The sequence below is a fragment of the Mobula birostris genome, chromosome 5 (genome assembly GCF_030028105.1).
Source record: "Mobula birostris isolate sMobBir1 chromosome 5, sMobBir1.hap1, whole genome shotgun sequence".
NCBI classification, from domain to species: domain Eukaryota; kingdom Metazoa; phylum Chordata; class Chondrichthyes; order Myliobatiformes; family Myliobatidae; genus Mobula; species Mobula birostris.
The window spans coordinates 77,380,757-77,404,980 of record NC_092374.1 but is presented as its reverse complement, the minus strand read 5'-3'; the positions used below and the strand labels follow the sequence as shown (position 1 = coordinate 77,404,980).

The window sequence follows — 24,224 nt, the reverse complement described above, 5'->3', positions numbered from 1 at the left end:
TCAGTCTCTTTTGTTCACATTACACTTGTGTTTAGTTTTGGACTGTACTTTGTCCCAAATCTCTTTTACTCATCTACAGTAATGAATAGTGTCAGCTATTAGCTAAAGAGTAAGGTAAGAGAGGCAGAATTTTTAAAATTGCTCCTCCTAGGGATCTAATGTTATTTAGGATTTCCATGCTGATCTTCAGACAAAGAGAATTACAAATCACACTGGAGCAAGGTGAACAGGGACACGTAGTGTGGCTCTGTTGGAAATGACACTGGAGGCCTCATGGTGATGTCTGTGTACTCCTGCAGAAAAGTTATCTCTTAAGGTCATGGTGTGAAGGAGCTCATTTCCCAAACCCAAATGAAGCCCAAGAGCAGCAGGCACATAGGAACACCGGAGCCTGTAGGTTCCCCTCCAAGCCATGTGGTATCTTGATTTTGGAAATGCATTACAATTCCTTCACTGTCAATGGGTCTAAATTCTGGAACTCTCCATTGAACATTACAAAGAGAATACTTTCATCTGCAGCTCTAGAAAGCATCTCACCACCATCTTCAGAATCAATGAGAAGAGATCACCCTAATGACTAACATCTATAACCTATTGAATGTCAGCAGGTTGTTACGCATTGGGAAACTTCTAAATTAACAAGTACCTGAGTCTTTAAAGACATAAGCAGAACAAAATTTGCAATTCCACAAGTGCTTTAATGGCTCACATGGCATGGTATATGTACCCATGAAACTATACCTTGTCATTGAAATTCATGATATTGGTGGCTGCTACCTTTGTTTGAAATTCTTACTTGTGCCAAAGAATTCAAGTACCAGGCTAAGCAGCAGATAGTGGACACAAGGATTAGTGTGATTTTACCATGAAGGTCAAGAGTCAAGAGTCAAGAGTCACTCCTGGGTACCCATGGGCAAAGGGCTCTGACATGTGAAATTGTGCAAGCCTCTTTGTGCCGATCTTTGGCCTGCCCATTCTGGAGATGTAGGGGTTGTTGCTTGGCCATTACAGCCTGCATCCCAATGTTCTGTGCTGTTCATCCCAGGTGTCAATCCTTTTTCTTCACTACTTGAAGCCCAGCAGTAGGCAAACCACCAATATGTGCATTGATCCTGAAGCTCATTAAAGACTCATTACAGCACCTTCACAATATTGGGATATCTTAAAGAGCTTTACAGCCAATGAAGTACCAGTGAGGGTCAATTACTTGTTACAATGTAACCAAACTCAGCAACTGATGTGTGTAGCAGACTCTGCACACACCAGCATGATAACAAGGTAATCTGTTCAATAATATTGCTTGGCCAGAAATCAGCAGACCTCACTTCTTTTCTCTGAAATAGGGATGTGGCATATATTATATCCCCCTGAAGGGCATTTGTACATGTATTCCTTTAATGTGAGCGTGATTGTAAGAAGAATTTCTGACTCTGGACTGTTTCCCTATAAAAAAAACCTGAATCTACAGTCAAGTATACTTATTTATATGAGACAGTTGAAAACAATGTCATGGTGTATGAGCAATCAAAGTGCAGTGGCCCTGTCTTGGCCAAGCATAGTTCAGAAACAAACTTCCAGACATGTGCACCCTCCCTCAGTACTGCTAGTGCAGCTGTGCAGCTATGACTCAGTGCTCCTGTGCAGCTATGCCCCAGTAACTCAGTGCTCCTGTGCAGCTGTACAGCAGTACCTCAGTGCTCCTGTGCAGCTGTGCCCCAGTAACTCAGTACTGCTAATCCTACAGTACAGCACCTGCTCTCCAAATTCAAGGATGCTTCAAAATGGTGCATTACGCCTCTCCATTCAAAGAAAGCTGAGCATATTCCTTGCTCATCTGCAGAGACCAAGAAGATCAAGAACATAATTTTACTGTCACTGCTGTTTTCCCAGGATGACTTTTGAGTATATTGATCTTCCTTCACCAATCTATACTGCAGCTGAAAGGAATTCTGCTCCCATCTGGTTCCGCTGCTGTCTGCCCAAAGGTTGTAAGCAATGTCTATCACCCTGGTAGCAGACATTGTGCCTTCATTCTACAGCTCAGAGTCACACCAGGTCTTAGATGACAAGGACTGCCTGGGGGTGACTACCCATGCACACACAGACAACCTTTATGCAAGAATACTGTGTGGCCAAGTGCAGTAAGACACAACAGATCACTGGCATGTTGAAGAATCATCTGACTGACTACACCATTTTGGAAGATCCCACAGTTGAGAAGGAAGTATGGTTGTGTTGGAGGACAGTACGGAGGTACTGCTTGCACAGTCGCACAGCCGGTGTTGATGAAGTGCTACATAGTTGGAGCAGAGGTATTTGAGGGAGTGTTGTGCACTTGGAGGGACAGCAGAGAGCGTGTGCTGCACTGTTGAAAGGAGAATAAGAGAGGCTGTTGCACTACAAGAAGTGCATTACATTGTCAGAGCAGCGGAAGGGAGTGCTCCATGTCAAACGGACAAATGCAGCTGCAGTATTGCACTTCTGGAAGATCAGCGCTGAGATTGTGCCACATTGCCAGAGCAGCAGTACAGCGGAAGAGTTGTCCTGGTGGAAGGATAATGCTGAGGGAGTGTTCCTCCATGGGAGGGGCAGAATTGAAGGAGTGTTGGGACCATGGGATGGGCAGGACTGCAGAGTGTTGGACCATGGGAGGGGCACTACTGAGGGAGTGTTGGACCATGGGAGGGGAACTACTGAGGGAGTGTTGGACCATGGGAGGGGAACTACTGAGGGAGTGTTGGACCATGGGAGGAGCACTACTGAGGGAGTGTTGGACATTGGGAGGGGCTGTACTGGGGGAGTGTTGGGACTATGGGAGGGGCTGTACTTGGGGAGTGTTGGACCATGGGAGGGGCTGTACTGGGGGAGTGTTGGACCATGGGAAGGGCTGTACTGGGGGAGTGTTGCACCATGGGAGGGGCTGTACTGGGGGAGTGTTGGACCATGGGAGGGGCTGTACTGGGGGAGTGTTGGACCATGGGAGGGGCTGTACTGGGGGAGTGTCGGACCATGGGAGGGGCTGTACTGGGGGAGTGCTGGACCATGGGAGGGGCTGTACTGGGGGAGTGTTGCACCATGGGAGGGGCTGTACTTGGGGAGTGTTGGACCATGGGAAGGGCTGTACTGAGGGAGTGTTGGACCATGGGAGGGGCTGTACTGAGGAAGTGTTGCACCATGGGAGGGGCTGTTCTGGGGGAGTGTTGGACCATGGGAGGGGCTGTACCGGGGGAGTGTTGGGACTATGGGAGGGGCTGTACTTGGGGAGTGTTGGACATTGGGAAGGGCTGTTCTGGTGGAGTGTTGGACCATGGGAGGGGCTGTACCGGGGGAGTGCTGGACCATGGGAGGGGCTGTACTGGGGGAGTGTTGGACCATGGGAGGGGCTGTTCTGGGGGAGTGTTGGACCATGGGAGGGGCTGTACCGGGGGAGTGCTGGACCATGGGAGGGGCTGTACTGGGGGAGTGTTGGACCATGGGAGGGGCTGTTCTGGGGGACTGTTGGACCATGGGAAGGGCTGTACTGGGGGAGTGTTGGACCATGGGAGGGGCTGTTCTGGGGGAGTGTTGCACCATGGGAGGGGCTGTACTGGGGGAGTGTTGGACCTTGGGAGGGGCTGTACTGAGGGAGTGTTGGACCATGGGAGGGGCTGTACTGAGGGAGTGTTGGACCATGGGAGGGGCTGTACTGGGGGAGTGTTGGACCATGGGAGGGGCTGTACTGGGGGAGTGTTGGACCATGGGAGGGGCTGTTCTGGGGGAGTGTTGGACCATGGGAGGGGCTGTATTTGGGGAGTGTTGAACCATGGGAGGGGCTGTACTTCGGGAGTGTTGGACCATGGGAGGGGCTGTACTGGGGGAGTGCTGGACCATGGGAGGGGCTGTACTTCGGGAGTGTTGGACCATGGGAGGGGCTGTACTTCGGGAGTGTTGGACCATGGGAGGGGCTGTACTGGGGGAGTGTTGAACCATGGGAGGGGCTGTACTGGGGGAGTGTTGCACCATGGGAGCGGCTGTACTGAGGGAGTGTTGGACCTTGGGAGGGGCTGTACTGAGGGAGTGTTGGACCATGGGAGAGGCTGTACTGTTGAAGTGTTGAACCATGGGAGGGGCTGTACTTGGGGAGTGTTGGACATTGGGAAGGGCTGTACTGGGGGAGTGTTGGACCATGGGAGGGGCTGTACTGGGGGAGTGTTGGACCATGGGAGGGGCTGTACCGGGGGAGTGTTGGACCATGGGAGGGGCTGTACTGGGGGAGTGTTGGACCATGGGAGGGGCTGTTCCAGGGGAGTGTTGGACCATGGGAGGGGCTGTACCGGGGGAGTGCTGGACCATGGGAGGGGCTGTACTGAGGGAGTGTTGGACCATGGGAGGGGCTGTTCTGGGGGAGTGTTGGACCATGGGAGGGGCTGTACCGGGGGAGTGCTGGACCATGGGAGGGGCTGTACCGGGGGAGTGCTGGACCATGGGAGGGGCTGTACCGGGGGAGTGTTGGACCATGGGAGGGGCTGTACTGAGGGAGTGTTGGACCATGGGAGGGGCTGTTCTGGGGGAGTGTTGGACCATGGGAGGGACTGTACTGGGGGAGTGTTGGACCATGGGAGGGGCTGTACTGAGGGAGTGTTGGACCATGGGAGAGGCTGTACTGGGGGAGTGTTGGACCATGGGAGGGGCTGTACTGGGGGAGTGTTGGACCATGGGAGGGGCTGTAGTGGGGGAGTGTTGGACCATGGGAGGGGCTGTACTGGGGGAGTGTTGCACCATGGGAGCGGCTGTACTGAGGAAGTGTTGGACCTTGGGAGGGGCTGTACCGGGGGAGTGTCGGACCATGGGAGCGGCTGTACTGAGGAAGTGTTGGACCTTGGGAGGGGCTGTACTGTTAAAGTGTTGAACCATGGGAGGGGCTGTACTGGGGGAGTGTTGGGACTATGGGAGGGGCTGTACTTGGGGAGTGTTGGACATTGGGAAGGGCTGTACTGGGGGAGTGTTGGACCATGGGAGGGGCTGTACTGAAGGAGTGTTGGACCATGGGAGGGGCTGTACTGAGGGAGTGTTGCAAAGTCAGAGTTGGCCTCATTTTCCCTCAATTTACACTGTAAATCCTTACACACCATTTCAAAGAGCAGGAGGGTTCCAGAATATTGAACATAGAATAGAATAGCACAGCACAGGAACAGTCCCTCTGGCCCACCGTGCCAATTCTCTCAGGGGAGAATATTTATCCTTCAACCAATATTACTTAAGCAACATTTGTGGCTATCATCATATTTGTGTGTGTAGGAGCTTGTTGTCTGTAGATTGGCTGCTAAGCTTTCCATATCACAATACTGAACACTCTTCGGAAATATTTCATTGGTCATGATGTACTTTGGGAATTGTGATGAGAGACTTTTCGCCTTCATTCTGGTACTCAGAGGACAGGTTGGTAGATTAGCAGGACACCCTGCAAGCCTCTGTAGCCCTCAGCCACAATTGCAACAGCCTCAGCTAACACTGCAACACTCAGTTTGGAGCCTTCTGTTGGTCCTGCATTGGAAGCTGAGAAATTGGCCATCGAATAATGCATCATACTTGGTCCATAATTGTGCAAATGGAATTGGCATAACTTCCAAACTGTAGAGGACAGCTACAGGCTCTATGCAATATACTGTGCCAAGTTGGTGCTGAACTCCCCATGCTATATGATAGTGAATGCAGGCTTTCTGGCAACCCTTGCCAATGCAGCAAGCACTTCATTGTGCATACCCATCAGTCTTCTTCAGTAGCCAGTCCCATCAAAGTCCTCATCTGATCACTCTGCATCCTTGAGGGTGCTGGCACTTGCATTATCGTGGCCCCCTGCCATGGCTGCAGGCCACTCATGCCTGGAGATCCCACCTCTCTGCCTTCCTCTAAATTATGCACAGTATCAGTATCTGAGCTGGTTGCTGAGACAGTGAAATCGAGTGACGATGTGACTTCAGCACTGCTGCCGTCTTGCTGTCCCCCACTGCCTGGACAGGATGTAGTTCTTCGGTATCTGCAATGGAAAAGGGGCAAGGGTAAAGTTATGATGTGGGGACTAGAGGGAAGTGACAGGTGCATGCTAACACCATTTGCAACCTGCAAACAAGAATAGAGTGTAGAGAAGAGGGTGTATGTTGATTTAAGTACACGGGTGCAACCCCTTTTGATGGGCTCAACCCTGGCACTGGTCACAGATACAATATACGTGTCCTCTTAAAACAGGCTTCTCCATGGTATTACATGGTAAGGAAGAATATATCCTTTACTGTTAGCTGCCTAAGACTGTGCAAGTAAGTAGCTTGCGTGGATATACTGTACCTACCGACATTGGATAACTGACAGCTCTACAAGCTACAAGCTGTAAGTGTGAGGCTGACACTGGCATTAAATGTAAGGGGATGAGGTAAAGGATGTGAATACCACACAAGAGTCCTGACTGATGGAAGCAGGTGAGAGATGGAGGTCTGCTGCATTGAGGAAAGTCTCAGGCTGGTAGTTCAACTGACAGGAAATGGGAATAAAGAGGCATTCACTGATCCTGACCACACACGTGAGGTCACTGAACTCCTTGCAATCCTGCATCCAGATCCTCGGGGCTTGAGTGCTGGCACTGACCATACCTTTCAGTTTTTGATAACTCCAGGCTTTCTTTGCAGATACAGGACATCACTCCTACATTCAAAGCCTACAGAGCAGCATTGGAAAACCTTGGAGCTTGAACTCTTGATTGTACTACTCTTCATTGATTCCTTGTCAGACTTATCTCCTGAACAGCTGGCTGCAATTTCTCCAGCTACAGTACATCTCCTTTTAAGGTGTGCAAGCTGATGTCAACTGGAACTAGCCCTCATCATATTGGCTATTTACTCTTGTGACCAGCCAATTAACAATGGTAGTCTGATTCTGAAGTCAATGACAAGACTCATCAGCATTGAAATAGTGTGCTTCCCATGTTGCAATTAATTGTGCATTGATGTCCCTGTGACTATTATCAAAGTAAGCCTTGTTTAAGGGTCAGTCATTGTTCATTGTTAAATTACTGATTTGAAATGTTCAGCAGCATTCAATGGACAGTTCAGGATTAGCTTGGATTAGAGTGTGTTTGTGTTTAATGGCACTGTATTCAATGGCACAGTTGGGGGTCAGTCAGTATTAAATGACACAGTTGGTGGTCAATCAGTATTCAACGGCACAGTTGGGTGTCAGATGCTATCCAATGCTACAGTTGGGTGTCAGACGCTATTCAACGTTACAGTTGGGGGTCAGTCATATTCAACAGCTCAACTGGGTGTCAGGCAGTATTCAACGGCACAGTTGGGGGTCAGTCAGTATTAAATGACACAGTTGGTGGTCAGTCAGTATTCAACGGCACAGTTGGGTGTCAGACACTATTCAACGTTACAGTTGGGGGTCAGTCACATTCAACAGCTCAACTGGGTGTCAGGCAGTATTCAACAATACAGTTGGGGGTCAATCAGTATCCAGTGGCACAGTTGGGGGTCAGTCAGTATTCAACGACACAATTGGGGTTCAGTTGGTATTCAGTGACACAGTTGGGGTCAGTCAGTATTCAACGACATGGTTAGGGGTCGCATTCGATATTCAACGACACAGTTGGGGTCAGTCGGTATTCAACGACATGGTTAGGGGTCTCATCTGATATTCAACGACACAGCTGGGGCCAGTCGTATTCAACAGCACAGTTGGGGGGGGGGGTCAGTCGACATTCAGTGGCATTATTTAGGGTCATTGATTGTTCTGTTACAGGATTTAGTGCTAGCCGGTTCTCAACAGCACAGTTTAGGGATGATCAGTATTCAATGGCATGGTTTAGGGTAGGGTAGGTCAGCTCAGCTAACTGCACAATGTGATTTTGGATCATTATTGTTCCTTGACATGATTAATAGAATAGATTGAGGATAGTAAAAATTCAACGCCGCCATCAACCTTGGCTAAACAGCAGTCGGGATTGTTGACTCATGCAGCCCAGAGAAGGCTGGTGCACCTGTGCTGCCTAGTCCTTCACTCCTTCCTCCTCCTTGAAATCTATGCAGATACATCCTTGCTTACCACACTGGCATGTTCAAAAGCAAGTGAATCCAAGGAAATGAGGAAAACAGTAATGAAAGCCAAGACATAAAATGCAAACAAATAAGAACTGGAGAAGACAGCAGTCCAGAGACAATTAAACTAAAATATGTAATTAATAAATAAAAAAGTTGATTGTCTTCTAGGAAACAAGAATGTTTGCTTCCTAAAAATACTGTGCTTGGTGTTTATGAGATTTAGGAAGGTAAAAGGATCAGAACTCCTCCCAAATCACCCCCACTATACTGACGTGCAAATGTTAACAGTTCTTTCATCATCAGCATGTTTAATTTTGTCAAACGCTTCACTCGAACTGCGGCAGGACAATATGGCTCACCACCACCTTTGCAAAGGTAATCAGGGAAGGGCAAGAAATGTTATGATACCATCCTATTAATGAATATAAAAAACAAATATTTTGCATGAAAAGCAGGTCAATTTCTCAGGTGCTGCAGGCATTCTAAGCATCTTACACTGTTGCAGAAATTCATCACTTATTCCCACTGTGTTTTGAAACCAGGAATTACTCTGCTCCATCTGAACAAGACTCACATAGCTACTGTCCCTTCGCAACTCAAGTCACTCTCCAAGTCATCTCCTTAAGCATGGTCACTGCAGTTGTAAATGTAGTCAAAGATGACCAACGTTTGCACAGTATGTGCCCAGTAATAGAAACATGATTATGGCTAGAAAATGAGATTTAAAGATATTGGCTTTGGGATGCTGTATTGACCTCTTCACTGGAGGCAATGCATTACTCACTAATAAAGCTCAGTTATCACCACGTCTGAAAGACAACATGCCTAATATCAACCCTACTCAAAGATGCCAGTCTGTGAGCTCTGGCTGAAACTTAGCTTCAGTCAATACAAGTCAATATTGACCCAGGTGTGATACATAGTTCTAGTTTGCAATTCTGTCAGTTTCACCAGGCAACCCAGTTGGTATTATGGTGATCAAATCCTTTGCCCTCCCACCTCACTTCCCAAAGCCTGATCTCACACAGACTCTCCACACTGTGCTGGAGTCATATTGACATTGCACAGATCACACTGTAATTGAGTAGGTCAGCAACTACAGGGGTGGTTCCCTCTGGTAAGCTCCAGCCAGGTATCCTTTGTTAATTTAGCAAAAAAAAAATCAGTGCACATCTTATGATTGGTAGTTCTTAATTATAATTCCTGATATTTTCTGTAACTTTAAGCTTGATCCGGGGCCAAGTTGTGGTGTCAAGGGGTAAAGCTGAGAATGACTGATAAAGGTTCTCAGTGGGCCTGGACCAGACTCGACACATGGGCAGCATTAATGAGCAGAGAGTTTTGCAGGAGATGGACCTAGAGAGATATGGCAGCAAGAAACCACTTGTAAGAGACAACCCATCCAGATTATCACCACCTTATCAAGGGTAATTAAGGATGGGCAATAAATGCTGACTTAGCTGGTGATGCCCACATCCCATAAATGAATAAATAAATATATATATATAATATATATGATATTATTGCAACCATGTGATTTATCCATATGAGCAGGAGTTGACAAAGTAAGCTCCCAGGCTCAGTATGCATGGCTATGGCTATTGGTATAAAGAGAAGCCCTGGCAAAGGGACAAAGCACTGGCTGCATACAGAAAAATGATACGCAAGCCTGAAAGAGGTTACAAAACAATGTGACAATTCTCACATAATCAATTCATTTGTAACTTGTATGGTCCCTGGAATCCAGTTTGTATAAATTTGCATGTGTGTATCTGAGTGGGAGATATTCGTGTGTTTGTCTGTGGTGAGATTGTGTATGTCACTGAGTGTGTTTTGTAAGTACCAATTGTGTTTGTGTCTGAATATGTGTGTGCGTGTGTCTCAGTGGTTTGATTGTATATGAGAGTTATGTTTATGTGATTATGTGTGCGTTTCTGTGCACATGCGTTACTGTGTGTGGGTGAGGTCCATCCTGTGTTGTGGGGTAGGAATAAATGATGAGAAGATACACATGATTGGTCTTTCAATGTATCTGGATTTCATCAAGGAGGAAATGGGGCCACAGGATGCAATTCTTGGATGGGAAGGACTATGGTCCCTGGTAAATTGATTGAGACAATACGGTGAGGGAGAGTTAACTTTAAGATACTTTCATTGTAAGCTGCCTCCACCTCTCAACAACTATTGATGTGTGGCACAGCAATTCTCCAGAGTGCAGCCAAGCTCACAGCTGTGGTCTTAGTGTTCCAAGAGGATATGGATGTTAAAGCGTTATATTCTGGATATTTTATCCCACTTTAAAATTTTTACCTCCTCAGATCTCCCCTTTCTGCACTTGTTCTATTCCTGAGTCTATATCTTGTTGTCATTTTTTGAGAAATTGTCCATTCCCAATTGTCCACAAGAAGTGGTACATGACTTTACTGACGACTGAGTGGCTTGCTGGGACATTTCCAAGGGCAATTAAGAATCAACCACAATGCTGATGAGCTGGAGTTGCACAAAGATCAGACTAGGTGAGTATGGCAGAACTCCTCCTTGGAAGACGTGGTACAGGGAATGAGATTTATTATCGAAATCCAGTAATTCCAAGGTCACGTTCTGAGCTCATGTTATAAGCTTCTTTTTCCACAGATGTGCCTGACTTACGGAGTATTTCCAGCGCCCATACTGGACTTCATATTCCTAAAGTCCACAGAGATAAATCTCACTCTCTGTTTCTTAATCCTCCCCTCTTTTAAATTGCCTCATCTTCTCTCGGCTTCTTTTCACCAGCAAAACAACTGTTAGGAGCCTGGAGACAAATACCCATCATACCATTTTACAGGGAACTTTTTAAAGTGTAAAACTGCATGATCACATCCAGATTTTAAAACAGTGTCTTCCCTATTTCTTTATAAAGCTTAAACATAAATCTACAATTATTTTATTAGAAAAGCAGTAAAAATTTAAATAAACTGAGAGAAAACATTTCATCACATCATTACGAGATGACACAAAGTTAAATCTATTCAAGCATAAATCAGAAAGGACTCTACCTGTCTCTGCTCCTGCGAGATGGGAACGCTGCATTACAGCCTTCCACTGTGCAAACATGCATCTCCTTCAGGTGAACGTTCTTGTAGTGTAATTTCACACTGTAAGAGCTTTTGAAGCTCTTCTTGCAGACGTAACATATCTTGGGATCAGGGCTGGAGCACAGTTCACTCTCTGGTGAGTATTTCTGGGGGCTGCCATATCCCATAGAAGAGGCAAAGCTTTCTTGGAGGGCGGCCATGCTCCCAGCTCCTCCATTGTACAAGCCATACTGGCTGATGCTATAGAACATGTCATAGGTTGGGTCACTGAACTCCTCCTTTATTTTAATGGCTTGGGGAGGAGGGGAAATGCAGTCTTTATCTCCAGTCTTGCTGCTTGACATTTCTTCTTTGTCAAAGATCTCTCTGTGTGTCGGCTCCTCATTTTCTATGACATCATCACACATTTTAGATTCTGAGCCTTCAGAATCATCCTCAAAGTCGCGATCTTGCTCATGATCCTCAGAAGTAATGCTCCCCATCTTTTTATCCTCAAAGCCGCCGAGGCTTCTCTCATCATCTGCCCTCCTGCTGCTGTGCATGTGGATAGCAGGGCCATTGCCATTGCTCATTTCCTCGTCATGAATGTCACTGTTGATATGATTCTCGTTGACCTGATCATCTTCATCGAACTCGTCGTCAGCGCCAATCAACTCCTTTTCTATCTTGATGGGCATACTTGACTTGCGAGACTTTTTCTTGGGGGCAAGTTCAGGTGCAGGCTCCTGGACAGTGGACGGGTGCTGCTCTGGGCCACAAGGTTGCTCATGGTTAGCTACCGCAGGCAAGATAGGGCTGGTAGGCAGTGAGTTGGGTGGGCTCACCATTTCACCAGGGGTCAGCAGGCTCCTGTAAAACGGAGGGACAGGCTGCACTGTTTTTAATGATGGGAACACCAGCGGGCTTTGAAGAACTGGATCCACTGAGGGTGAGCTGAAACCCAGGGACGGCCGCCCAGGAGATGAAAGATTCAGGTTTGACTTGATGCTGGATATGACAGGAGTGGCAGCTCCAGATGTGGCTCGAATGAGGTCCTTGTCTCGGTTGTTCCTCAGCATTGGCATGTGCAAGCGGGGGTTAGGATTGGCACTATGTCGATTGCGACTCCTCAGGGAACTAAAGACCATGTTGCAGCCTTCGATGGTACACCTGTGCTTGATCTTCAGATGCACCGCATTGTAGTGTATCTTGAGAGTGCCTTTGTCATAGAAGGTCTTCCCACAGGCATTGCAGACCACTCGGCCTTTTCTTGGGGTCAACCCATTCCTTCGCATCCTCTGAATCTTTGCGTTCAGAATGCTGGCTTTGGAGTGATCCGATTTGACCGGGTCATTGGCAGGTGCTGGAGTGTTAACTGGGCACATGCTCTTCTGTTCGTTCTTGGGCTCAATGTTGATGATGCTGCTGAGCGCATTCCTGTTGCCTGATTGGTCACTTCGGAAAGGCGAAACAGAGACCTCAGACTCACTGCTCTCCACCCGTTCATTCTGGATGGGGAGGTTAGGTTCCCTCAGTCTCAGGCTTGGCTGTTCAAGCATGACCCCATTGGGAGGGAGGCCAAGCAGAGGAGCGGACACAGGGTTTATGTACTGAAATGGAAGCAGGAAGGCCAGGCTATTGGGGATGTTTTCAAAATGATGGATGCTGGAAGGGTTGCTGTTTTCTAGGTGAGCAAGAAGACTGGGGCTCCTCGTCCGATTGTTGCCTTCTATAAAAGTCCTGATGTCAGAATCTGCTTTAGAGGTTGGCACTGCCACGGCCTGCCCTTCTTTCTCCTGGATGGCCATCAGCTCCACAATGGACTTGGTTTCTCCGAATCTCAGGAACTGCTGGAGGGTAATGATCTCCTCTTCCCGCGACATGATTGCCCAACGATCCAGCACCTTGCCTGCAGCATCCTTCGGGCCATATCGAGGAAACAACAAAGGCAAAAACAAAAAAAAAATCTTATTGATTCCGCATAATTACAGCAGTCTTATTCAGAAGATGCTACAACTGTCCTACTGATGAAACAGAGGCCCAGGAGCAACATGCAAAGATTGTTAATGCCATTCGACCTACAAAGCAAACTTTTCTGCCATGCACATGGGGTAATTAGGTTGACTATTAGTGAAACAGACAGAGTTTAATAATGTCAAAGCAAATGCAATGGAAACCACTGGGACTCTATGAAATGTACCAGCTAAGATCCTGCTATTACAAAGACAATGATTTCTTTTACTTGTGGATATTGAATATACATTGCTTATTAATATGGAACACTTGCTGTGTAGACTCAAGGTAAGCCTGCATGATAATCCTTACAATTCTGATGGTATGGGAGGAGGAATGTTTACAAGCAACAACCTTTTTCTGTTGCTGTGCATAAGACATGAACTCGTAACACCATAAATTAAAATCGTAACAAAATATGTTTATATGCCAGGTAAAGAACATGAAGTAACAGAGATATTGTAGTGGCAGCAAATCACAGTATGAAGCTTTCATGATTGTCACAGGTCAGTCAGTTGTACACACACATTAAATCTGGCTTTCATCTGTTGTGGATTGGACACAAAGTTTGCGGGGTCAATCATGGTGCAGAAGATGACCCAACAGAACAATTTTCCTAAATTAGAAGGAAGCATTAAAAATCTACTTATTGCAATGTGGTTTATTCTTTTTTTATCATCATGCATGTACCAATAAAAAATAATTTTGACTGAGAATAATTAAAGCTCTTGCTTTTAACTATACATTAAAATATGTTTCACTGCTTTCAGAATACTATTAGTTTGCTTTGAGTCCTGAGATAGTACCAGATACTTGATGTTATGCATTAGTTTCACTCTGGATAAGCACAATGTAACGTGTTACCAATATCAGTCTCGTCTTCCTAAATAATATTTCTTTCTAATGTAACAAATCAGTCTTTCTGATTCTGGATTTGAATTTCTTGCTGAAGGGCAATCTTCAATTGTTTTCAATCCCAATATTGATCTAGGCAAGGATAAACTGGTCACATTCAGGGTGGAAAACTCACTTGAAAGCTCAGCCCTAAGAAGCTTCTGATCCTTATACATCCCGCAAGCGTTACTCTGATAATAATATGCTTGTACCCACTAATATTTTCCAGGGATTAGGTGCCTGTCAGTTTATTGATCCACTGACATCAATACATCAGAAGGAAAACATAATTAGTATTGCTCTTTATTAAGGCTAAAAGATCTTTAAAAACTGAACACCAGGAAGACACAATTGACTCCTCCTGGATCACATGACATGCAGCTTCACTTACTCTTTCAGTTCAATTCACTCTTCCAACAAGTTATCTGGTAGATCAACTAGAACCAAGTCTGAAGGTTGAAGGAAATCAATAGCTGGTCTTTATTTAGTCAGCTGACTTTGGTGGGCGAAGAAAACAAATGTGTAATGTAGAAGACTTGTCCAAAACAAGCAGAAAGGCCATGGTCCGCTAGAATGTTGGTTCAGCCAATCAATGACCTAACAACAGCCTTGTTCTCTTAGCCTTTCAACAACAATCCAAAATTAGACAGAAACAGGACCAGGTCACCTGGCCCTTCAAGACTGCCCTGCCATTCAATATGATCGTGACTGATCTATGTTGGCCTTAACTCCTCTTATGTGCCTGTCCCCATAATCCTCAATCCCTTAATCTTTTAAATAATTATTTATCTCCAGCCGAAATATGTCTTAATGATCTGACATCCACTGCCCTTTCAAGCAGAAAATCCCAAGGATTCACTACCCTCAGAGAGAAGTCATTTCTATGCTCAGAAGTTTTAAATGAATGTCCACTTATTTTGTAGCCATGTCCTCTTGTTCAGGACTCTCCCACTAGTGAAAACATCTCAGAGTCTACCCTATCAAGCCTCTCCTTAGGGATCTTATATGTTTAATAATTCTTCTGAACTCCAAGAAACACAGACCCAAGTGGTCAAGCCTCTCTTGGGAGGACAACCCCTTCATTCCAAGAAATAGCTTTTGAACTGCTCAGTAAGGAGACTAAAATGGTGCACACTATTCCTGGTAAGGCCTTGCCAACTATTATCAAACTTAAACTTCAACCCTTTCACGTTAAAGAGAAGCACATTGTTTACCTCCTTATTGCACCTGTCTGCTAACTATCATCATCATCATCACCACGGACCCCCACCACCCAGGTCATGCTCTCTTCTTGCTGCTGCCATCGTAAAGGAGGTACAGGAGCCTCAGAACTCACACCAGCAGTTTCAGGAACAGTTACTTCCCCCCAACCATCAGGCTCTTAAACCAAAGGGGATAACTTCACTTGCCTCATCATTGAAATGTTCCCACAACCAATGGACTCACTTTCAAAGACTCTTCTTCACATGTTCTCAATATTTATTGCTTATTTCTTTATTATTATTGTTTCATTCTATTTGTATTTGCACAGTTTGTTGTCTTCTGCATTCTGGTTGAACGCCCAAGTTGGGTGCTCTTTCATTGATTCTGTTATGGTTATTATTCTATAGATTTATTGAGCATGCCCACAATCTCAGGGTTGTATATGGTGATATATATGTACTTTGATTAATAAGTTTACTTTGAATTTTGAACTTTTTGTGACCCAGGTACTAGTACATCTAAATCTCTCTAAACATCATTCATATGCACTGTTCCCCATTTAAAGAATAATCCGTTTTTGATACCTCTTACCAAGTGTATGATCTTGCACTTCCCCAATCATGGCCTTCCTAGAGAATGACAATTAGCACTGCTGGCTGTTTGGAGGCCTGTGGTACCCCCGGCAAGGTGATCATCTCCTTTTAGTCTCTAAACTCTTACCATGTTATCTCATTTGAGAGGTATTTTTCTATTTACAGTATATTGAGATACAGCACAGAATAAACCCTTCTAGTCCTTAAAACTGTGCCAGCCAGCAATCCCGATTTAATCCCAGTCTAATCATGAGACAACTTACAATGAACAACTAACCTACCAACTGGTACATATGGGAGGAAACCAGAGCACCCAGAGGAAATCCACGTGGTCACGAGGAAACGTACAAACTCCTTACAGACAGCGATGGGAATTGAACCTGGGTCACTGGTACTGTTATGCATTGTGCTAACCACTAAGCTTCCCCAAATGCTACTGTACTGTATTCTGGGCTATCCTTCCTCTTGACCATTGTAATGGACTACTTAATTAATATCACAATGCCATCTTCTCTATTAAGCAATTTCCACACCATACTTATCCCATTCATTGCTGAAGTTAAGAACAAGTTAGTGGTTTACTGCTTTGCAAGTGAAATGTAATAGAGCACAAAGAACCAGTACTCAGCATCGAATCCACATCCAATAGCCAGAAATGAAGGCATGTAGACTATCTACTGCATGCTCAGGTTGTCAGTCTTCCAGGACTGGCCACTTACACAAGTGAGAAATCAGAGAACAATTAAAAAACAATTGTGGACTTTAGAAATATTTTTGAACACAAATATCTTTGTTGCATTCTATCAGCTGAAGGGACAAACAGGAGTTGCCCAACCAGAGAAGAAAGGTTTTTCTCACTCGTCATGGGCTATCCAATGATGGTCAGTTGAAAACTAAAAGCAGCACTAACCATCTTTGGACTGCAAGAGGAAACCGGAGCACCAGGTTGAAACCTATGCGGTCAAGGGGAGAACATACTAATTCCTTACAGACAGCGGTGGGAATAGTTTTGCCAGGAACATGCTACAGATTACAATGGGAGGAATCTGGTTCTGGTGGGGTGGAGAGTTGATTTATTCAGCTTTGATCATTAATTTAAGCTTTTTCCCTTCCTTCTACATTCACATGACATTAACAGACTGCCCTAAAGGACAACCTCTGAGATGAAATGCATCAACCTGAGGTCTGATTTTGATACAAAGTTGTGGACCAAGATCACAGACAGGCAGCAGCTTGTTGTGATTATCATCAAACTCATATGTTGATCTGAGGCTGGTGAGAACTGACATTAAATAAGCTTGCATAAATCCATGAAAGATGGTTCCCCTCCAAGGGCTGAGGTCCACACGATCCAATAATACTCAGGCAGTTCAGAAAACTGTTTTCAATTTCTGCATGCCATTTCAAAAAAATCATCTTTAAGTAATTTCCTGGCTCAGATTCCAGAACAGCTTTTAAATATACTGACCCAATCCAGTTGAACACAAACAGGCACACATAAACAGAGAGAAGTAAATGGATTGTGATAAATAGATTGACATATGCACGATGTACTCTTATCCTACGGTACATTCAATCTGAATGTGAAATGTTCGTAGAGTATCATACAGTCTGGACTCATTTTCCATATGTCCACATGCAAATATAGAGATGTTCACCTTCTCAAGTATAAGTAAAATTCAGAAAAAACTGTATTTCCCTGTCACAGAGAGTAATTGAGGTCAAGGGTGGAGAAACAAGAGGAAGAAATAAACACTAAAGGGAAATGGATGAGACTAATGACAGGAAGTAGTAAAGGTTTGGGTTGATCTTGGATGGAGTTGGAAGGTATGGGTGGATTTTGCATGGAACTGGGAGGTATGAGTGAATTTTGGATGGTACTGGGAGGTATGAGTGAATTTTGGATGTTACGGAGGTATGGGTGGATTTTGGATGGAACAGGGGGTATGGGCGGATTTTGGATGGAACTGGGAGGTATGGGTGGATTTTGTATGGAACTGGGAAGTATGGGCAGATTTTGTATGGAACTGGAAGTATGGGTGGATTTTGGATTTAACTGGGAGGTATGAGTGGATTTTGGATGGAACTGGGAGGCATGGGTGGATTTTGGATGGAACGGGGGGGTATGGGCAGATTTTGTATGGAATTGGAAGTATGGGTGGACTTTGGATGGAACTGGGAGGTATGGGCAGATTTTGCATGGAACTGGGTGGATTTTGGATGGAACTGGGAGTATGGATGGATTTTGGATGGAACTGAGGGTATGGATGGATTTTGGATGGAACTGGGGTATGGACGGATTTTGGATGGAACTTGGGTATGGGTGGATTTTGTATGGAACTGGGGGTATGGGTGGATTTTGTATGGAACTGGGGGTATGGGTGGATTTTGGATGGAACTGGGAGGTATGGGTGAATTTTGTATGGAACTGGGGGTATGGGTGGATCTTGTATGGAACTGGGGGTATGGGTGGATTTTGGATGGAGTTGGAAGGTATGGGTGGATCTTGGATGGAAATGGGAGGTATTGATAGATCTTGGATGGAGCTGGGATTCAGGTACATACTTCACGGACTGACTGACCTGTTTATTGATCTTAAACTTCCTTAAGTTTCATCTTGCACTGCGTACAGTAACTGTAAGGAGCACCCTTACAGTATGAATGGTGTCCAGTTCAAAATATTCTGAGCTTCATTTCTGTAGCAGAGTTTGTAGATATGGAAGAGAGTTGTGATGTAGGGGAAGAATAGAATTTAGTGCATAGAGAGTACAAGATAGGAGTTCAAAGACTGGAAGCCTTTGCTTCAGAGGAGTAATTGGAGAAGTGTTTGGAACACTTTCTAGTAATAAACTTTTTTGGTCTGCTGCAGTGTCTGTATTTCCCATATACATATTCACTTCAAGCAATACTTGTCCCATTAGCTGGGAAGCTGGTCCAGAACAAATGCAAATATCCCACCTATAGGCAACAGCAATGTAACCATGCACTGAGAAACAAGAACAAGGAAGGCATAACAAATCTGAGCTGCTGTATTCCATCCAGCAGGTGCCTTAGCAGGAATTGAAAAATTCACTAAATAAATGAAGACATACTCAAATATCACTGCAACCTTGATCTAATTCTTTTTGTAAGGACACTGCAGAATAAAGGTGAAATGATTAAAGCGCCAACCTATACCTTCATTGATTTAAAGATGATTGTAAGATTTACATTGTTATTACATTTTGTAAATCTCAGTGCAGCCCCTGTATCTTCATCACCCAATAATAATAATATTGCAATCATCTTTTTCAGAAGTTGGTTGGGATGATCAGAGATCAAGACTCCAAGAGAACTCCTGTGTTCTTCTTTATAATGATAGCCTGTCATCTTTTGCTTTACCTGTGAAAACAGACACAGGAATACAAATAGTGCAAGGCAGCAATGAAAATTGTGCTGCACTGCCTCAGTATTGACCAGCCATGAGTACTGACCCTTTGTCAATGCAGTTATCTCACTGTATAGCACCTCCTTGTACTGCTACTTCAACATCACTACACTCTCATTTTCCAGCTCTCCAGCAGTACATTATGCCCTCAGTTCTGCAGGGAGGAGTTATCCAAGGTAATTGGGCACAAGTGCACCTTGAACCCATCGCCCTTCAACTCAAGTGTGAAAGAATGACCAAGTGACCAATGGAATAATGGCTGACCTGAAAGCAATATCTCAGTGAAGTGCAAAGAAGATTTTGTAAGTGCATAGGAAAAGGTCCTTAAACCAGGAAATGGTAATACCAAGTTCTGATTCAAAGTGTAAGGAAAGACTAGGTAGTATAATGGACTCTCCCTGCTTAAACCTACCAGATTGCAAAACATTTAGGATAAACAGGCTCACAAAAATTGTCAATTACAGACAAGACAAAATATTAGCCCATATGAAAGTGATAGAAATGCTCTGGACTAAGACATAGCATGAGTTCAGGCCAGAAACATATTTGCTCAGAATGCCTCTCATAAGTATATTCTTTACCAACCTTGAGGATAACCTCCCTTGCAGTGGCTGACATTGAGGCAACATTTATGATTGGCACCATTCCCTATGCGTGAGCATGTTGCAATAACTTAGTGCGAGAATTGGCAGCGCTGATCTCATTTGCACCTACTTCCTCTCACTGTCATTATAGGCACAGCTTCATTAAGCATAATGCCCTGAAATCTGGTCAGCAAACACCCACTTGTATATTCTTGCTTAATTTGCTTGTCATCTTTGGAGATCAACCAGCTGCTTTGACAACATAAAGGGTATATTTGTTAATGATTATTGATGTTGTGACTTTTACGTTACAAAGATAATGGGGGATTGCTAGAACAAAAGCTGAAGCATTCAAACTGTTTTATAGACAGAAACATGAACGAGAAATACTGGCAAGTTTTCATTTAAAACAATAATATTATCAATGCAGCACAGAATTAAACTAATTCCTGTTTTAGTTTTCCATGTATGCTATTGATGGAAATTATATTTATTGTCCTCATTCTGCTTGCAAACTGCACCTCTGATTTTTCAAATCCCTGAAGCTCTTTTCCACTTGTAGTAGATTATGGAAAATCTACTCCACGCCTACTCAAATAAAACAGTTGAGGGCAAAGTAACTATGGGTTTAAAGCTTCATTGGCCATTACCCATGAATTAATCACAATTAACCCACTCTCATCTGCAATGGCATATGTTAATGTGCAGGAGAAGTCACGGCGAGATGCACATCCACAAGCAAGACAGTCAGGCCCATGAAAGTACAGAACATACAAAGTCAGATACACCCACATTTATGAAACCAGCCTTGTGGAATGTGTTGTACCATTACTTTCCCCTGAAGCTATTCTTAAGTAGCATGGAAATTTAATTAGAGATCAGAACCTATGCATCACAGTGAAATTCCTAAACCTGTAGCCCACAATCTGATAACAAGCGTGCATTGATATGCAAAGTATTTCAATGATTAACTTGATTATTTTATATCTGGTGGTGAAATGAAACTCCTTCACCCTGTTCCACCCTTCAGTAGGCAGAGACATTATACAAACCAGCCAATGTCTCAGCCTCCTGGCCATATGACAAGAGGGCAAACGTCACTGGAGAAACATTTTTGGCTCATGCATATCTACGGATATAACTTGGTAAAATGAATCCACCATAAGGATTTGTTTGAAACTCAATGATATAATGACAGCAAGTTCAAATCATTCATAAAGAAATGAGGAAATGAGTGTAGAAAATGTCTGGAGCAATCTCTGATCATCCAAATGCACCATGTGAATGAAAGAGATCTGGTAACACTGTGGCCTTTTATATTTTAAAACGAATGTGTGTAGATGCTGATAACTTTGCTGCGGAAGTGTGAGCCAAACTCAAAAGTTCTCCTATTTGCATAATTTATTCACCATTTCATTCTCAATGCTTCATTACATAATTTATTTATTCATGTATGGAATTTATTCTATTTCTAAGCAAAATCTTTTAATAAATCACGTGGCTTCTGTCAGCAAGTTTTTGAACCCTTGAGGTTGTGGAATAGATTCTCTCCTTGAACTTGGACCAGGAGGTATAGCTCAGGGAGAGTGAACCCGTAGTGGTTGGACTGATTAAGTGTTCTTAATCCTGAATGCAGAATGGACCAGAAAGGGTCTAACTAAAGGCTTGAACATACTATCTACATACCCATCAGACTGAGGATGACGTTGATAATGGTTTGAGCTAGATAATTTCAGCAGCTGGGGAACTTCAGTTAGCTGCGATGCCATCAGGCTGATGAGAAGGGAGTGAAGTAATCAACAACAATGTTTGTTCCTGACTGCATTCTGAGACTCAGACAATAAAATGTTCAAGTGGACTTTTGTTGAGGTAAACATATAACTCCCAATGTACAGCTCCTTCCTTCCCTTTCTCGACTGGCCCACATAATGAAAATGGGCTGGAAAAGTGAATTGTGCTTCTCTCCCCACAGCCACTGCTTAGCTGCAACGTATACCACCTCATCATGACAGGGTCAAGCTCTGGGAGATAAGGCTGTCAAATCATGGATTACTGACCTACAATGGTTTTAGACAACTTCCTTGTTGTACTGCAGGAATAAAATGACATATTAGAAATGTTTCAAAAGTGTATGCTAACACATTGGCTCACAAGCTAAAACAGGCTGAGTATCCATTTTTTGAAATTCCAAAATCTAAAGACCATGAAATCCAAAATGTTTTAGAGCACTGACATTACGTCACAAATGGAAAATTCTACAAGGTGCTGGGAAGGTTCCCGGGTGATGCGCAGGTCTCTACACACCACAGACAGTTCTGAGAAGTGATCTCATATACATAATAAACAGAAGTTAATAAAACATAGAAAAATTGCATAAAGCAGAAAATGAAGACCTCGATTGTGTACTGCAAGAGTGGATTCGTCAGAGTGAACATATGCCACTTAATGGAGTGCTGATCACGAAACATCTATCACAACCGACTGAAAATTGAAGATAATTGTGAATATTTGGCAGGCTGGTTGCAGAAATTTAAGAAAAGACACGGCATTAAGTATTTAAAGATTTGTGGTGAAAGAGTGTCTACTAATCAAAAAGCATCAGAGAAGTTCATTGATGCGTTTGCCAAGATCATCGCTATTGAAAGTCTAACGCAGCATCAGTACGTACTCTATGCGTGATGAACAGCTGTAAGACAAAGACTGCTTACCAAATCAGAATCAGAAATGAAAGTGATCCTAAACTATCTTATTATATATTCTGAAATCTGAAACACTTAGGGACACGAGCATTTTGGATAAGGGGTACCCAACCTGTACAGAACGTTCTTCTTCGTCGTAATAATATAATGATTTATTTATGTTTATTTTATTTTAGCGAAAGAGTGTTTCTAGCTCATCGAGCCACACTGCCCCAGCAACTCTAGAACACCCAATTAATCCTATCCTAATCACAGGACAGTTTCTAATGACCAATTACCTTACCCAGTACATCTTTGGACTGTGGGAGGAAACCGGAGCACCTGGGAAAACCCACACATTCCACAGGGAGAATGTACAGACACTCTTTACAGGATGGCACTAGAAATGAACTCCCAGCTCTGGTTTACCCCGGACTATAATAGTGTTGCACTAACTCCTGTGCTAACACTGGCGACATGGTAGAGTAGCTGTTAATGCGACACTATTACAGCTTGGGGCTATTACAGCCAGGGTTCGGAGTTCAATTCCAGCGTCCTCTGTAAGAAAGTCTGTACTTTCTTCCCATGTGTGCATGAGTTGCTTCTGGGTGCTCCAGTTTCCTCTAGGTTATTGGTCATTGCAAATTGCCCTGTGACGGTTGCTGGGCAACGCGGCTCAGTGGGCTGGGAGGGCCTGTCCCACACTGTATCACTAAATAAATAAACAAGTAAACACAGAGAAAAGGAGCATGAGTAGGCCTATCACCCCTTTGAGACTGTTCTGTCATTCAATATGATCATGGTTGATGCTTTATCTCAATACTATATTCCTGCTCTTTCCAAGTGTGACTTGATACCTTTTGTGTCAAAATATCTAATTATCTCCAGCTTAAACTTTATTCAGTACTTGACCTGCACAGTCCTCAATGGAAGAAAATTCCACAGTTTCACCACCAGCAGGAGTAAATGAAACTTAATAGACTGGTTCGATTAGAGTGAGCATGGACCTCGTGGCCAATTGGCCACCTTCTAAGCTCAGTCCTAAATTCTTTATTCTGCATTCTGAGACGGCCACTCCTCGTTTTAGATCATCACTTGGGGAAATATTGTCCTTGCACTCAGTCTGTCAGGCCCTTTCAGTTCTTGCAACATTTCAACAAGATCTCCTTTCATTGTTCTAAATTCAGGAATACAGACCTACTCAACTCAATTTCTCCTCATATGACAGCCACATCATTCCAGAAATTAGTTTGGTGAACCTCTATTGCACCCCCTCTATGGCAAGAATCTCACTGAAGTCATAATACTCATATATACTGTATATTCATACATTATGTATAAACTTGGGCGATGAGAATGTCAGAGCTAAACCGAAGGACAGTTAGAAATTGCACAGCAAAGGTATAAAAGGAATAGAAAGGGGAACATTAAAGAAACATAAGAGGAGCTTTAGCCAGATAATATGAGAAAACAAATCCAAATGTCCGACCATAGCCAAGAACTAGCTCAGTATAACAGGGGTATGGATTATATTAGGTGAAACTATAGTTTCCATCCAATGATCTTGAGGGAAGTTAAGGATCTTGACAAATTTTCAAAGCTGGTTAGAAACCTATGTTGCTGCAAACTATCAAAGGGAGACATTGAAAATCCCCTTCAATATGGAAAGATTATCAGTTAGCGTAAACAACCAGGGTAGTAAAACTA

General features: G+C 44.1%; 1 protein-coding gene across 3 annotated transcripts in view; it reads right to left on the bottom strand.

Annotated features, from left to right (window-relative positions):
- bnc2 (basonuclin zinc finger protein 2) overlaps positions 1 to 24,224 on the bottom strand; it is a 669,085-nt gene that overhangs the window by 82,391 nt on the left and 562,470 nt on the right. For all 3 annotated transcript variants that reach the window (XM_072258223.1, XM_072258221.1, XM_072258222.1), the window contains exon 4: positions 11,108 to 13,044. In XM_072258223.1, coding sequence (XP_072114324.1) covers positions 11,108 to 13,044 — 1,937 coding nt within the window. The remainder of the gene's footprint in view (positions 1 to 11,107; positions 13,045 to 24,224) is intronic.